This window comes from Lepidochelys kempii, chromosome 3 (genome assembly GCF_965140285.1).
Source record: "Lepidochelys kempii isolate rLepKem1 chromosome 3, rLepKem1.hap1, whole genome shotgun sequence".
Classification (NCBI taxonomy): Eukaryota; Metazoa; Chordata; order Testudines; family Cheloniidae; genus Lepidochelys; species Lepidochelys kempii.
In genome coordinates, this window is record NC_136382.1 from 74,848,014 (window position 1) to 74,866,174 (window position 18,161).

General features: G+C 42.5%; 1 protein-coding gene across 1 annotated transcript in view; it reads right to left on the bottom strand.

The window, feature by feature from the left end:
- MMS22L (MMS22 like, DNA repair protein) overlaps positions 1–18,161 on the bottom strand; it is a 151,275-nt gene that overhangs the window by 121,071 nt on the left and 12,043 nt on the right. The window contains 5 exon segments of the mRNA XM_073336800.2: positions 1,305–1,418; positions 3,099–3,229; positions 10,312–10,405; positions 11,517–11,694; positions 11,807–11,894. Of these exon segments, the coding sequence (XP_073192901.2) occupies positions 1,305–1,418; positions 3,099–3,229; positions 10,312–10,405; positions 11,517–11,694; positions 11,807–11,894 (605 nt within the window).

Sequence of the window (18,161 nt, forward strand, 5' to 3'; positions counted from 1 at the left end):
CACAACTGAGCACAGTACTCCAGCTGAGGCCTCCCCAGTGTTGAGTAAAGTGGGACAATTACCTCCCTGGTCTTACATACAACACTCCTTTTAATATACCCCAGAATGACATTAGCCTTTTTCGCAACTGCAACACACTGATGACTCGTACTCAATTTGTGATCCACTATAACCCCAGAGCCTATTCAGCTGGCCAGTTATTTTCTATTTTGTAGTGTGCATTTGATTTTTCCTTTCTAAGTGAAGTGATTTTTAAGTGATTTTTCCTTTTCACTTGTCTTTACTGAATTTCAGCTTGCTGAACTCATACCAATTCGGCAAGCTCATTTTGAATTCTAATTCTGCACTCTAAACTGATTGCAAATCCTGCCAGCTTGGTGTCATCCTCAAATGTTAAGAATACTCTCCATTCCTTTACCCAAATCATGCAGATGTGCCATTTCTAAAAATGGGAACAACACTCCTCTCTTCAACCACCTTTTGTCTGTCTTGTCTAATTATGTTATAAGATCTTCAGGAATATAGACTTTGTTATGCTCAGCATTTGTACAGCACCTAGCACACTGGCACCCTGATCTTGACTGTGACTTGTAGATGCTACTGTAGCACAAATAATTTACAATCAGAAAATTTTCACTAAAGAGACTTTTTTATGTCTGCTCACATTAAAAATTCTGAATACTCTACCGTGAAGCTGTTTGATGATATACAGACTATGCACTGCAGTAATGCGTATTTAAACCCCATTTGAAAGAAGAACAGTGCTTTGGATTTCATGAAGATTGGCGCTTTCAAAGAAGCTTTTCTGAAATGTCTTCTAATAAATATTCAGGGAAAGATTGTAGCTGGGCCTTGCCGTGCAAATGGCCTAACGGTGGGTGGGTGGGTGTGTCGGAGGGCCAGTTATGCAAGGACTACTGCCCTTCTCTTGTGGTCCCCCTCCCACCTCAATAGAGAGTAACAGCCTCAATTGCCTTGCTTTCCTGAAAACAGGGACTGCTCCCTATCAGTGCCCTGGGCCACAAGAAAACTACTAGTGACAAAACTCAAACCAGGACACAACAAACTCTCAAGAGTGGGGGCTAAGGTGACATAGCTGGCACATTTGTCTCTTGTATGTCAGGGAGCATAATCTCTCCTAAAGCTCCTGATGGGGCAACTCTGCATCACGCTGGATGTGAACTGGTGCATTCATGGCACAATCTGGTGCTTAATTTGGTAATTGACCAATCACTATTTGAATGTTTTGTAAACACTTTCCTATATTTTCCTCATGCTGTGCATGCAGCAATGTTTCCACTTACCTCTGTCTGAGACCCTTTATTTCTGTGGTCCAGCAGATGAATAAGCAGAACCCATAATTCCTTAATGCAACTACAGGGGTAGTGGTGACTAGTTAGAGCCTCCGATGGTCTAACCTGGTGAAGAAAATATGAAGTCCATTCACTCACAGAGCAGCAGGCTATCTGAAGTTGCATTTTACATACTAATATTTCCATTCTCTTTCTTGCAACAATGTAGAATTTATACACAATTACAGAAGATTCTTGTGCAGCGCAATGCACTATTCCATTAACATCTAAAATAAATCATGCACATAGCAAAGGAACCATTATCTACCAATGTACAGTATAAGTAGCATTACTTTTAAGCTTTTACTAAATCAGGTTCAAATGACCTTTCAAAAAAATATTTAATAAGTGAAAGGGATGTTCTAAGTACTAATGAAAAGAAATAGCACTAAATACCAATTCATTGTCTATTAGTGAAAGAGAGAGAAAATGATTGATTAGATTCACTTGATGTTCCTGGGAAGAGAAGTAAAAGCTTCCAAATGATTTAGTATTTATTATTTTTAACATGCAAATCCCTTAATCGTTATGTGTAATGCTAACAGAACAAAATTTGTTCAACTGAGGAGAGTTTTTGTTCATGGGAATATGTTAAAATGCCTCAATGTCCCTACAATATTTCACATAGTAGTATTTTGGTGGTCCTGCAATAAGACATTATTTTAACATGCTCCAAAGAGCACATTTTGAATCATGTGCGTTATCTGATTATTACTTTTTGTTTAGAGAAATTCTCTTTAGACTGATTTTTAATATGTAAAGCAGTCTTGTGGTGAGTTACCTTTCAGTTTCTCACACTCAGAGAAACAGAGATGTGTGTGCACCTAGAGCAGAATCCACAGTGACAACATATCAAAGAATGTGAGATTACTCTACTGGCTGGTATATAGAGCAATTAGACTTCCTAGTTTAGATCTGCTGATGATAGAAGGCTGTGAAGAAAAGTCAGCGCACCAATGTTTATATATACAAATAAAAAAAGAGTTACGCAAAAAAGGGTACATTACACTGCAGCTGGGAGCATGCTGCTCAGGTACACAGAAAAGCACTAGCTCTGGTCAACTAGTGTGATAAAAATAGCAGCGTAGCCAGGGGCAACATGGGCTAGTTGCCTAAGTACACACCCAAGAGGTCCAGGCCAGTTTGTACTCAGGTGGCACGTGCAAGCTGCTGGTCCTGCTACTTTGGCTATACTGCTATTTTTAGCATGCTAGCTTGAACACAGCTAGCTCTTGTCTGTCCACCCAAAGTTTCCCTTGACCAATGTAAAGAAGCTGTAACAGAAAGCTGAGGTTGTTGAAATAGGAGTGGCATAAATATAAAGCGTAATATGACATTGTAAGTAAGCGCCCAGTTAGCTTACTGCCAAGGTTTTAGTCACTCTTTTTGTTCCTTTTGAGAAAGTATGGAAAGATATTTTCTGCATCTACAGCTCACGTTTGGCATGAAACCCAGCACACTGAACTTATTAAATGAGGCACACACTTCAGTTCTGTACACAGTGCATTTCAAAATTACTCTCCCATTCAATTGTCAGATGGTCATGAATAACTACAACACAGTATGAGTTTCTAACAAATAACACTCTTTAAAAATTTGGTATATTAAACCAATGGCAAAATTTTAAAACACCACCACCAAGGGACTGTTTTCCTATGCATCTGTACAGCACCTAGCACAAAGCAGCCCTGATTATGATTGGGGCTTTCAGGTGCTTTCTGCAAAAAAGAAATAAAATAATAATACCTTTGTATATTTGCTGATTGACAAGCTTATCAGATCGCAGAAGAGGTTTTCACAGTGGGCTTCAAATAAACTGATATTGGTTAAATTTTCTCCTGTTAGATTCATGAATTGGTGAGCATACACAATTTGTCCTAAAACACAACAAAAGATCAGATCTCCTTAACACTTCAGCTTGATTCTACGGACACAAAGACAACAATTTCTATGCACTGTATTTGGGTCAACAAGCAATTCTGAGAGGAATATCGTTTTTGTTTACAAGCAGAAAACTTATTTGAGGAAAGTTTTCCCATTCCAAATTAATCCCTGATGTCTTCTCCCTTTCATAAAAGTTTGATATTATTCTAGTTGACAATAGAATGGTTGGCATTATAATATCTACTTTGCTGGCACAATCCCTGCAGTCACTACACTGCAGTAAAGGTTTCTTCATTTGCAAATTCCTCTCAGTAACAAATGCCTCTGTTTGACAAATCTAAGGAACCGTCCCAGATTGAGGTGTCATTACAGAAGGTTTTGGAACAAATTGATAATTTGTACAGTAATAACTCACCAGGACCAGATGGTATTCACCCAAGAGTTCTGAAGTTACTCAAATATAAAATTGAAGAACTACTAACTGTGACACGTAACCTATTACTTAAATCATTCTCTGTACCAGATGACTGGAAGGTAACTAATGTGACGCCAATTTTTTAAAAAGTCTCCTGAGGCTACCCTGGCAATTACAGGCCAGTAAGCATAACTTCAGTACCAGGCAAATTGGTTGAAACAATAGTAAAGAACAGAATTATCAGACATTTAGATGAACACAATTTGCTGGGAAAGATTCAATATGGCTTTTGTAAAGGGAAATCATGCCTCACCAATCTATTAGAATTCTTTGAGGGGGTCAACAAACATGTGATCCAATCAATACAGTGTACTTAGACTTTCAGAAAGCCTTTGAGAAAGTCCCTCACCAAAGGCTCTTAAGCAAAGTAAGCCTGATGGGATAAGTGGGAAGTCTTCTCATGGATCAAAAATCAGTTAAAAGATAGGAAACAAAGGGTAGAAATAAACGGTCAGTTTTCACAATAGAGAGAGGTAAATAGTGGTGTCCTCCAGGGGTCTGTACTGGGACTACTACTGTTCAACATATTCATAAATGATCTGGGAAAAGGGATGTCAAGGCTGATTCCCCACTCTGGCACTTTGAGTGCAGATGGGGGCCCGCAAGGATTCTAAAAATTAATACTGGCTACTTCAGGCTTGTATTAAATTCCCAAGGTTACAGCTGACCTTGGATGGATAGATACTGCCACCACCCAAGTGCAAAAACCCCTTTGAGAACCCAGAAAGGAGCACTTGGGAATTCCTTCCTGTGGGGTACCCTCAAGCCTTTTCACCCCTCCCCCCCGCACCCCGGGGGGAAGAGCTGAGAAAGAAAACAAAGGAAATCAGCTGTTGCAACCAGGTAATTAAACAACATGTGCACAAACCTCTTAGGACACAAAATCCAATTCTGTTCTCAAAAAAGGTAAATTTTATTAAAAACAAAAAGAAAGAAAATACATTGAAAACTCAGGCTACTGCTAGATTTAAAAAAACCCACTTACAAAAATTCAGCTTCAAGAATAACCTTTTTGAGGTCCAGCTTAAAGGTTACAGGCAAAATAAAAGCATTTGGGGTTAGCACAGAGGAGTCCACAAGCCATAAAGAAATAAACAAATAAACCTGATCGCATCTTCCTAGCCATTTCCTGATCTACTTACATATCTGGGGTTTCAAATGAGTAATTTCTAGGTATGATTTTTCATACCTGGCCCAAACTCTTACAGCATAGCTACAGCCCTGTCTCTGCTTCTCCCCAACACAGACGGACTTAGGGGAAGTTATTTCCCAATTTTAAAAGTTCTAGCTTTCCCATTGGCTCTTTTGGTCAGGTGCCTACTCTTCCTTTTACCTATGCAGGGAGGCTTTTTAACCCTTACAGGTAAAGCAAGTAGAGAACAACAACTAAGAGGGATTGTATAGCTATCTGGCTGGCTGGGTGTCCATAAAAGGGACTCCCCCCCACCCGCATTTCATTTATCACAAGAGGTAAACAGTGAGGTTGCAAAATTAGCAGATGCAAAATTACTCAACATAGTTAAATCCAAAGCAGACTGTGAAGAGTTACAAAGGGATCTCACAAAACTTTGTGACTGGGCAACAAAATGGCAGACAAAATTCAGTGTTGATAAATGCAAAGTAATGCACATTAGAAAACATAATCCCAACTACACATACAAAATGATGGGGTCTAAATTAGCTGTTACCACTCAAGAAAGAGATCTTGGAGTCATTGTGAATAGTTCTCTGAAAACATCTGCTCAATGTGCATTGACAGTCAAAAAAAAGTTAACAGAACGTTGGGAATCAATAAGAAAGGGATAGATGATAAGACAGAAAATAGCATATTGCCTCTACATAATCCATGGTATGCCCACAGCTTGAATACTGCGTGCAGATATGGTCACCCCATCTCAAAAAAGATATATTGGAATTTGAAAAGGTAAAGATAGGCAACAAAAATGATTAGGTGTATGGAACAGCTTCCATATGAGGAGAAGTTAAAAAGACTGGGACTTTTCAGTCTGGAAAAGAGAGACAACTAAGAAGGATATGACAGATGTCTTGATTGGTGTGGAGAAAATGAATAAGGAAATGTTATTTACTCGTTCACAAAACACAAGAACTAGGGGTCACCCAGTGAAATTAATAGGCAGCAGATTTAAAACAAAAGGAAGTACTTCACACAACGCACAGTCAACCTGTGTAACTCACTGCCAGGGGATGTTGTGAAGGCCAAAACTATAACAGGATTCAAAAAGGAAGGAGTTACGTTTATGAAGGATAGGTCCATCAATGGCTGTAAGACAGGATGGTCAGAAATGCGACCCCATGCTCTGACTGTCCCTAGCTTCTGTTTTCCAGAAGCTGGGAGTAGACGACAGAGGATGATTGCCTGTTCTGTTCATTCCCTCTGAAGCCCTTGGTGGAACACAGGATACTGGGCTAGCTGGATCATTCGTCTTACCTGGTATGGCTGTTCTTATATTATGTTCTTACGTGTGTTCTAAAATCGTTACATGTTTTACAGGCACATGAATTGACCACAAACAATTTTATCATTGGAAGGGAGATCTACACTGTCCTTAAAACGTGCTTGTGTAAAACGTTGGCATGACCCTATGCCAAGTAGAACGTACAGAGGCAGTTACACAGATAACTAAGGAAAGAGTACTAGGTTCCATAATCCTGGACAGCTCATAAGGCCTTATCTTACAAGGCCTCCACCTGCAGAGCTCTCATTGACATCAGTGGAACAGAAGTCTTGCAGAATTGGGCCCATATTTTATTCTTGAAGATTGAAACTAATGACAAAACTCCCACTGACTTTTGTGGGGTCAGGGTTTCACCTGAGTTGCTTCAGAGAGAAAAAGAAAGAAGAAGAAGAAAAAAAAAACCAACAAGAGCCTAGGAGCGCTACAAGGCATAGAGGATACAAGACCGAGTAAAATTAATGCATACACTATAGTCTGGTTGACTGAATTTTAATGCTAAAACACAAGCCCAGAGGGTGCACTGGAGGTGTGCAGAGGGTGTACTGGATTGCCACCCAGAATCTGATCAACAATTAACACCTCTCAATTACAAAAAAGGCTCTTTAAATTGCTTCCTGAAGGAAAAAAAATTTCCTAGCAACATCAATTTCAAGAAAACCAAAATTCAAAATTTTCCCCATCAAATCCACTTAATTTTTTTTTAAGATCATGGCAAAACCCTGATGAAAGCTTAACTTCACCAGTAAATCACACTGCTTTTCATTACCTCCCATACCCTTATCTCTGCTTATATGCATTCTCTCTGTTTAAATTATAAAGCTCTGTGGGGAAGGGACCTTGTCTTCCATGCCTTGACACCGTTATTTTTTTATATAACACCAACTCTTTCTGCCACAGTTTGGAAAGAGTTCTCAAAAAACAAAACACTTAACCCCCAACCCTCACACGCAACATCATCTACCTCTGTTCATTACAAAACTGTGTGGATCCCGTATACACAAGATTCTTTACTCGTGGGGGAATTCTGTGCCAAAAAATTGAAAATTCTGCACATAATATTTTAAAATACTGCAAAATTCTGCATATTTTATTGGTCAAAATAACACGATATAAACAGTTTCAATTATTTTTGGTCATTTATTTTAAAATATCTGTCAACAAGTACATCTATAACAATACAGACAACAAAAAAGATTCAGGAAATGTTTTTTTGACAAACAGATTCTCTGAGTAATAAATAATTCATTTCAACTACACTACAGAACCGTATTTCCCACACCCCTCAGAAGCAATGCAAATGCTTGGGGGAGGCAGGGATAATAGAGTTGCTGAGGGAGAGAGAAGTAATTACTGGGACTGGGTGTGAACTTGGAGGGTTGTTGGGTAAGGGTGCGAAGAGTATGGAACAGCTTTTTAGGGGGCAGGGAGGGATTCTTAGGGAGCTTCCCTTATGCAGACCCTGACTGACCCCTAGCCTCTCCCATTCAGACAGGCACATATGCCCCGTCCCCATGTGTCCCTGCACCCCGATGTGTCCTTCACCCAGTCCACGTGTCCCTCCAACCCCACTCAGACACCCACTCGCCCCATCCCATGTGGCCCTGAACCCCTCACCTGTCCCCATGTGGCTCTGTATCCCCTCTCCCTTCCGACTCTGTGTTCCCCCACCCAGCCACTCCCATTCCTATGTGTCCCTGTACCCTCTTCCCCATCCCCAAGTGTCTCTGTGCCCCCAGTCAGCCACTTTTTGTCCCTATGTAGCTCTGCACCTCCTCCCCCATCACCATGTGGCCCTGCAACTCACTCCCCCGTGGCCCTGTTCCTCCACTCCATTCAGCCCCTGCCCCACTCTGTCCTCCCCCACTAGCCCTTATGAGCTCCTGTCTGACCACCCCCATAGCACCCCACACTGTCTGTCTCCCCATAGCCCCTGTCTCCTGATCTGGCCTGACAGGCACTGTAAAGGCAGCACTACAGGCTCTCTCTTCTCCCGCTGGCCAGGAGCTGTTGCTGTGTTCTATTACCACAGCACCCTCTGGTGGGCAAAAGGCAGAACTGCAGCAACATTTCAGCAGAAGCTTTTTTCTGCGCAAAAAATTAAAAATATGCATGGCTCATTAATTATGCACATGCGCAGTAACACAGAATTCCCCCAGGACAACAAGATGTTTGGGGGGGTTTTGGATACTGAATCCATAACTAAACTGCTGAACAAAATCAAAGACTGGAATATTTTAGAGGACTTACAACACTGTGGATAAGTGACCAAGCACGAGTACGGTTCTTAGTGACATAATGAGACATTTTGTTATCAATTTAAATAGCAGCTGCATTCTGTCTCAAGTAACTGAGCAATCAAGTGTCTAAAATTTTTTGCACACTCATTAAAAAAAAGCAATATAAATGTTTATAAATTCATTGCTTGAGAGCAGCTCATATCAAAGTTACGCGTACTGAATTCAAGTGAACATACACTTGATTGTAACTGTTTTTGCTGAAAATTCTTTATTATGTGACATCCTACAACAATACATTTTGTACAGTTATGTAATGTATTCGCTACGGGCCAAATTTGCCACCTTTTCTCATGTTGATCAACACCTTAATCCACGAGTGGTCCTATTGAGGTCAAGTTCAATTTCAGCTGAAAGGTCAATAGGATACCACATGGAGTCAGATTTTACTCAACATGAGTAAAGGTGGCAGAATCTGCCCTTATATGTTTCAATAAATCTTTCTTACGGGGCATTGTGCAGATTAGTTAGTGTAAAAGTATTAAAGTATTATTATTACTCTAACTTGTATGTGGCAGTTAAATGTTCCTGTAGTTCTTGGATAAGTATATATCTGCCTTTCCATAACACCGTATTATGAATGGAAACTTAACAGGAAGTCTTGTTGGCCTCTTGCACTCCCATAACGTCAAATGAATGACTAAAACAGGAGCTGGCTCTCATATACCGCAATGTCTAGATTACTGCAATTGTTGTAATTCACATATGTATCAATCTTGGAACATTATTTAGAAGCTCTATACTAAGGTGGATTTCAATGCAATGTGATAACACCTATAGAAAAGGGAAAAAAATAGTACTCCAGAATTATTTTTTGTGCTTGACTTGGCTGATATACAAATGAACAATACATAAAAAATCCTCACTATGCAACTCATATTGCCCTCTTTTGTATTTCAACCATTTTTCTCCAGCAAGCTGAATTGCTTTGAAGCTGGTCTCCTCGATTGCATTCCCTGACCTTTAGTTTAGTTGCTGCCACAAACAGCTTAATAGTTTCAGTCTGCTCCTTGCCCTGTAAAGCCACTAAAAAAATCCCACGTATATTCGTTTGCCCTTTTCTCACTATATTTTCCATACACTCCTTTGGCCAATGTCTCTCTTCTCCCAATATCTCCTCAGTGGTCGTCTGTGAATAAAAATTAGGATTTTTTTTTAATCAATCACAAAAGCTCCTCAAGAATTCTGATGAATGAAGCACAGACACGTTACTTGGATCTGATGAGGAAGTGTCCTCTTTTAAAATCATGGCCTCAACATAACACGAATGAGTTTCGTTATGGTCTTGACCATTCTCTTCAAATCTGTACCAGCCACTCCTGGATAGCCTTTCCATCCAGTTCACATCAAATCATTGTGTGCTGTTCATCATCATCTTTTGATTTTTGCAAGCAACATTCAAAAGTGTATTTTTTTTATTAAACTTGAGTCATTTGAAGTTTCAAGAGAAAATAATTTGGTGGCTCAATCTAATCCCAGTAGCACAAATCCACAATCAATTTGATTTAATTGTCAACCTTCATTAGGACAGGATCAACCCTGGATTAGTATTGTACATCCACACTGAGATGCACTAGCCAAAGCATGTGGGAAAACTTGAAAATAACCTGCCCTCACCATTCTTGATTTTAGCCAATGTCTCTAATAGCAATTAAAACGAAAAAAAAAAAATAAAGTAAATGAAGAAACTAACCCCCAAAGAAAGTAAAATAATTTGGACAACTTCAGATCAGAAACATATATAACACGGGGGGGAGGGAGAGGGGAGATAAACTAAATCACTAAAAATATACAAAGCACAAACATGCACCATAAACACATGGACTTACGCAGCATCTTCTCGCCTAGGACATGAAGAATTTCCAGCACTAGCCAATGGATATCCAAGTGGAGATGCAGTAAATGCCACGATGGAGGAAACAGCTGTGATAAGAGAGAATTTTTTTTTTCTAATTTCATATTTCCTAAGCAAGGCCTGGATCCTACCCTAAGAACCATGAGGACAGGTAGACTCCTGTGACCATGTGGAGTCCCACTGATGTCAAGTATAGTATTAAATAATGCGTTCCAAAGTGAAAGAGAAAATGTTCTTCCTCACACACTTACTCTTCTGGTTTAGAGCAGGTTCACAAAATCTTTAATCTAACCCACAATCCAACGAATCAGAACATCTTAGTTCAAGGTGAACAGGTGAAGCACCACCAACTTCCTTCTAGCACACACATTAGATAGCAGAGAACTGGTAAATGGACCATACCAAGGATCAATTTTTTCATTCAGAGGCAAGAGCACTAACCATTTTAACCTCTGAGACCTCAGAGCTACTCAAAGTGTAATGCATCCATCCCTAGGACAGAGAACATCAGTTCTTCATCAGTCCCTTGACCCAAACAGGGATGGCAAGAATCTAAATGTCACTCCTTACCATTGGTATTTTCCTTCACCATAATGATTTGCATAGCACTCTAAGCATGGAATCTCTTTTAAACAAAATAAAATAAAAATATTCCCTATCACAAAAGGAAAAATCTTATACCTGTATACTGCTCTAGTCTATTAAATGTTCTAGAAAGGGAAATAGAGTTATTGCAGTTTTCTCCTTCACAAATATGCTCTTTTCCTATTTTAGACAAGTTTCAGAATTTGTCTTTATAAAAGTGCCTCTTCTAGTTGGGAACTCAAGAGTTCTCACTATCATCATGGATAAACACAATGAATTTTTGAAAAACAAATAATAGCACTATGACAAGCTGATTGATCAAGCCTATTTATTCACCTCTAAATATAATTACATTTTATTAGCATAATACCAATAAGGATTCTAAAAGGGAAATATTGTACAAAGAAAATGCAAGGTCTAATACACCCAATGTCAAAAAATAACTAACTGTGTTTGAGTAATATGGGATGACACTTAACTAATAAGTGCATGAGATGCACTCCCATTTTTTAAATAAAACTAATTTTTATTCATCATAATTTGTAAGAGTCAAATCTGGACTGTTATATGATGTATTAAAAAGATAAGCCAAACCTTTGCCTGATGTTGAATGGTAAATGCTCCCAGGACACTACTTGGGAGTTCATACAGATGTCCAATATGTAAGGTCAAGGCATGAAGCTCCTCAACCAGCACTGAAGGGAACTGGACTTCCAGTTCTTCATATGGATGAAGTAACCCATCATTCTCTGTTTTGTGTGATTCCAGGTATCTGAATGAACAGCACATCAATATATAATTAAAGGGTGCATAACAGATGGCTATGCAAAACTAAATACACACAATAAATTAACTGGTTATTGAAACTGAATGTGTCATCTCACCTGAAGATGAACACCTTCACATAATTCAGAAATGCAATACACTGATGTCTGATGTTGCCTGCTTCAGAGTGTAGGTTTGCAGCCTGACCTGAAAACAGAAAATTAACAAGTTAGAGGCATAAATTACTTCTTTCAAAAGAAATCTTTATAATACTAATGACACACCGTAATGATCAAATATATTTCACAATAAGTTCCAAGAACAATTCCATTTAAACAATATCATTCAACTGTAAACAAAATGTTATATTACAATTTTTCCCTGCTAAGTAACCTCCACACAAACTATCACAAAACACGGTCCAGTTAAAGGTAGAAGGAAGAGAAAAATGCTATACATAGTTCAGTACAGTGGGACTCCTTCACATTATCTTCACCTGTTTTCCCTGACAGAGTAGATTAAAAAACAGAAAAGCACAACTTTAGAATCTGTGAAGATGTAAGCAAGCATTATTATGGATTAGTTTTAATAAGAAGAGAGTGGAAAATGAAAAACACCATCATCAGACAAATTCCTAGGAACACTATGTGGACACTGAAGCCCAAAAGCATTTTTAAAAGCTACATTTTAACTGCATGGGACGGAGAGGGAGGGATAAGGTTTTGCCAGCACAGCAGAGACCACATTTACAAAAACTTCACAGGATACTAGTAAGAATATTTCCAGGAAATTTACACTAACAGATATAAAAATTTGGAAGAACTGGGAGCTAATATGCTGCAAGTTATTAAAATGTCCAGACTGACATATAAAGAAAGAGAAGTACTAGCTGGTCCAATAACAGAGAAGAAACAGATAACAATTTCATCATTAAAATCAGGGCAGATTCCTGGATCTGATGGAGACACCTCTGAATTCTATAGAATGTTTAAAGCACAGATATTATTATTAAGTGCACTTCAGTCTTCTGAACTGATTCACCAAAACCCAGGTGGCTTTATAGATGGAAGAAGTCCCTGAAATAATACAAAAAACGGTTACCTACCTTTTCGTAACGATTGTTCTTCAAGATGTGTTGCTCATGTCCATTCCATTCTAGGTGGACGCGCACCCACGTGCACAGTTGTCGGAGATTTTTGCCTTAACAGTATCCGTAGGGTTGGCTGTGGCGCCCCCTTGAGTATCAACCCTACACCCTCTCAGTTTCTTCTGGCCAGCAACTCCGACAGAGGGACAGCAGGGCAGGTAATGGATTGGACATGAGCAACACATCACGAAGAACAACAATTACGAAACATAGGTAAACATTTTTTCTTCAAGTGCTTGCTCATGTTGATCCCATTCTAGGCGACTCACATGCAGTATCTGTTAAGGTGGCTTATAGTACTGCCCTACCAAAGTCAGTGTCATTCTGGGCCTGCTGGGTAAGCGTGTAGTGGGATGTGAACGTACGGATGGATGACCAGGCGGCCATCCTGCAGATGTCATGGATAGGCACTTGGGCCAGAAAGGCTGCCGAAGAAGCCTGGTCGAGTGGGCAGTTACAATCGCTAGGGGTTGCACCTTCGCCTGATCGTGGCGGAAGCGAATGCAGGTGGTGACCCAAGATGAAATTCTTTGTGCGGACATTGGGCAACCTCTCATCCTGTCAGCTACCGGGATGAACAATTGCGTCGACTTGCAGAATGGCTTGGTCCTTTCAATGTAGAAGGCTAACACCTTCCTGACATCTAGGGAATACAGACGCTGATCCTCCTCCGATTTATGAGGCTTTGGAAAGAAAACAGCTAAGAAAATGTCCTGGCTCGTATGAAACTGGGAGACCATTTTGGGCAGGAAAGCCGGGTGTGGTCTCAGCTGGACCTTGGTTCCGCAGTGAGCACCCTAATCTCTGAGACCCAGCGGGCAGATGTTACTACAACCAGGAATGCAACCTTCCAGGGCAGGAGAAGAAGAAAGCAGGAAGCTCAAGGCTTGAAGGCGGGGGGTCCTGTGAGCCGCGACAGCACCCGATTCAAGTCCCATGGAGGAATGTGCAGGTTGAGGTGCTCAAGGCCCTTGAGGAACTCACAGTCATGTCCTGGGTGAAAACCGACCTACCTGCGAGTGGTGGATGGAAGGCCGAGATAGCCACCAAGTGAACCTTGACAGAGGAAAGGGACAGGCCTTAGAGTTTGAGATGCAGAAGGTAATCTAGGGTTAACTGCATCAAGGTTTGCGCAGGCTGAATGCCTTTATCTGAGGTCCAGCAGGTGAACCGCTTCCATTTGGCCATGGTGGAGGGTTTTCTACTCCCCAACAGGATCTGTTGGGCATCAGCCAAGCACTGCTGCTCCTGCTCATTCAACCATGCAGCAGCCAAGCCATCAGGTGCAGCACCTGCAGGTTCATATGCAGAAGACTGTGGTGGTTTTGGGATAGCAGGTCCGGTTGGAGCGGTAGCTGGAACGGAGCAGCCACTGAGAGGTCCAGCAGCGTGCTGAACCAGTGCTGGTGTGGCCAAGCCAGTGCTATGAGGATCACCCTTGCCCTGTGCTGCTTGATTTTCATGAGGACCTTGGAGAATAACGGCACTGGACGGAAGGCACACATCAGAGCCCCAGACCCTGGGAGCAAAAATGCATCTGACAGGGATCCTCCAGTGCGGGTATGGACGAACAGAAAACGTGGCATTTCCTATTCTGCCTGGACGCGAACAAGTACACCAAGGGAGTTCCCCACTTGCGGAAGATGAAGCTGACCACGTCCAGATAGAGGGACCACTCATGGTGAGACAAGAAGGTCCTGCTGAGGCGATCTGCAAAGGCGTTCTTGGCCCCAGGGAGGTGAGTGGCTCTAAGATGGATATTGTGCTGCAGACAGAAGTCCCAGCGCCGGAGGGCTTCCTGGCAGAGGGCAAACGACCTGGCCATGCCCTGCTTTTTTTCTTCTTTGAGTGCTTGCTCATGTTGATTCCATTCTAGGTGACTCACAAGCAGCGTCCATGAAGGTGGGCTCAGAGTTCACAGTCTTACAGCTTGCAGCACTGCTCTGCCAAAGCCAGCGTCATCTCAAACTTGCTGGATAAGTGCATAATGAGACACAAACGTGTGGACAGACAACCAGGTAGCGGCCCTACAGACCTCTTGGACTGGTATCTGTGCCAGGAAGGCCGCTGACGACGCTTGAGCCCTAGTTGAGTGTGCGATCACAATTGCCGGTGGAGGCAGCTTCATCAGCTCATAGCAATGGCAGATGGAGGCCACGATCCAAGATGAACTTCTCTGAACAGACACGGGGCGACCTTTCATGCTGTCTGCCACTACAATGAACAACTGCGTTGACTTTTGGAACAGCTCCGTTCTACCTATGTAGATGGCCAGCACTCTTCTGCTGTCCAAGGTGTGTAGCCTGCGCTCCTTATCTGACATATGAGGCTTTGGAAAGAAGACGGGTAAGTATATGTCCTGGCCAGTATGAAACTGAAAAATGACCTTGGACAGAAATGAACTGGTGTGCCCCTGCTTGTCCTTTTCATTGGCCGCAGAGACAACTAGCGAATCCGGAAGTGGGTGGGTATAAAAGGTATTTGAATCCTTTGGCTGGGACAAAGTACTTCTTTTCGGCCCTTTTAGAGGTGTGATGGATGGACGACAGGGTTTGCCAGAGGGCATTGGCAATTTTCAGGATCCCGTCATGCACTGGTAATGCAACACGGGCAGGGGTAGAGGCTGAGAGACATTGAACAAGGTGTCCGCCTGCTCAGCCATGTCCTCCACCTCTAGGCCCAAGTTCTCAGCCACCCATTGAATCAAGGCCCAGTGTTCTTTAAAATCGTCCAGAGGGCTAGTCCTCGAGGGTCCTGTGACTGCCTCGTCCGGGGATGAGGACGACTATACCACCAGGGAAGGTTCTAGGGCATCATCCTCCATGGGGGAGGAGGGTTTTGGGGTGGGCACTGCCTCCTCTACCCCAACCTCCAAGCGTGTCTCATGCACCGAGCCTGGTGCTGCTGGTGCAGACAGCTGTTGCACCAAGGTTATGGCAGATGAGCGGTGTGAAAGGGGCATCATCATCACCGACACGCACTCCAATGAGGCCACTCTGATGGCCACTGGCCGTGCTGCCAGGGCGGTGCCACAGATGTTGACACAGCCTCAGGTGCCCAGTCGCACTGGTGGGGTCTTGGCAAGAGGCTGAACTGCCTGTCTGTGCCAGAGGAATCCCCTTCCCGAGACCACGGTGGTCCCATCGATGTCTGCGTCTGCCACCGGAGACTGGTGTTTGGAGTGGGAAGATCAGTGCCAGTACCAAGAGGACTGGTGCTGGGGGGAACAGAATCATGACAGGGAACGCTCCCATGGGGCAGGTGACTGAGATCTATGCCGAGAAGACGACGGACGAGAGGGAAAACGGCGCCAGCAATACAGAGATCTGGGCTGTGATGCTGGAGATCTGCGGCACAAAGATGGAGAATGCTGCTTTGGCCCAGAGGATCAGCGGCACTCCATTGCCCCCTGAGGGGTCTTAGCAGCTGGCTTGCCCTCGTAGCGTGCCTTTGCCACTTCCTGCAGCACGCACGGTGCTGCCACCATGGAGGCCTCTGCTCTCTCCTGGCTGGCAGAGCTTGGGAAAGCATCAATGCTGCCAGAAGTTTGGGTCCCCTACCACTCCCAGGAGTCAGTCATGGATCCTTTAAGGAGCTAAGGGCCCCAACCAAGGGGACACCTCTACATGGCTCTAGAGTGTTTAAGTGGCCTGAACTGGGTCCTTTGGACAATGTCCCCTGGCCTTTCTTGCAGAGCTGTGCTTCTTCGTTTTCTTTCTGAGCACTGGCAACAGGGATGCACTGCGCACCAAGGCCTAAGTACAAGGTGAGTCTTGGCGGGACAACTCAGAAGCCAGACAAAGGGCAGCCTCCATGAGGAGGCTCCACAAACGAATATCCTGCTCTTTCTGAGTCCTGAGTCAAAAATTTTTACAAATACGCACTTGAGGCAGCTGCTGTGGGGATCACTTACAGGCATATGCCTGTCACAGTCCATGCAGGGCTCAAACCCGGAGACTGGGGCTGCCCCACCTGGGGCAAAGTCCCCACTGGGACTCTAACTCCTAACTACATTTAACAACTACAACTACTATAAACAACTATTTACAAGGCCCTAAGGCTCGAAGTCAGAAGAGATGAAGCCGGTAGCCCTTGCTATGCAAGGAAAGGCGCTCCAACTAACCACAAAGGGCGGTAAGAAGGAACTGAGAGGGTGCAGGGCCGGTGGTGCCTGATATACCGACCCATGAGTGCGGCACTCAAGGGGTCAGCCAGCCAGCCCCATGGACACCGCTAAGGCAATAATCTCTGACAACCACTCACGTGAGTGCACGCACAACTAGAATGGAATTGACACGAGCAAGCACGAAGAAGAAGCAAGCAAGAAGAAGAAAACTTACATGTGGCACAGCACTCCAGAAGCACTAAAGAGGTCTACATTCTAACTATGAACTGTCTCTGAATAGAAATATGCATTCTGTTAAATGTTAAGGTTTTGAGGGTCACTTGCAGAAGTGGATCAAAAGAATGTATAAAAATCCTATGACATGCACCTGGGGGGGAAAACTGAGCCAGTAACACTACACAGAATAAGACAAGGATGTCCCTTACACCCTTCTTATGTGATTTAATTATCAAAGCACTAGCACAAAAGATCAGGGACGCATGTTCAAGGAATAAGTGCACTGGGAATAGAAAACAAAATTTCCTTGTATGCTGACAACCTTATGCTTTTTACGCAAGATATAAATAAAAGTTGGCTACTGTAAAAGAAATAATTGAAGCTTTTGGTCAGGAATTGGGGTACAGACTAAACCACTCTAAAGCCTAGTCAACACTTGAAAATGAAGTCGGCTTAACCACACCACTCAAGGGGGTGAAAAATCCACATCCTTCAGCAGCATAGTTAAACCAACCCCACCACCAGCGTAGACAGCACTAGGTTGATGGAGGTTGACCTAGCTACTGCCCCTTGGAGAGGGGGATTAATTATGCCAACACAACAGCCCCTCCTGTTGGTGTAGGTAGTGTCCACACTGAAGCACTACAGCAGCACAGGTGCAGCATTTCAAGTGTAGACAAGCCCTTAATACTATGTCTCGCATCCAAAAGATTCTTAAAAGATGACAAATGCCCAACAAAAGTAGTGGATAATAAAATTAGATATTTGGATATTAATGTAAGACCAAATGGGGAAGTTGTTTAAATTAAATATTGAGTCCCAGTAATGAAAATTATTTGCAATGATTGAGGCAGGAGGCGATTTTTCACAATATTAATAAGTAAAGGGATAAAAACAAATAAAAACTATTAATCTACTTTAGATAGGAAAACAATACAACAGAAATACTGAAATCATTGAGATGCTTTGATATGAGCACAATAAT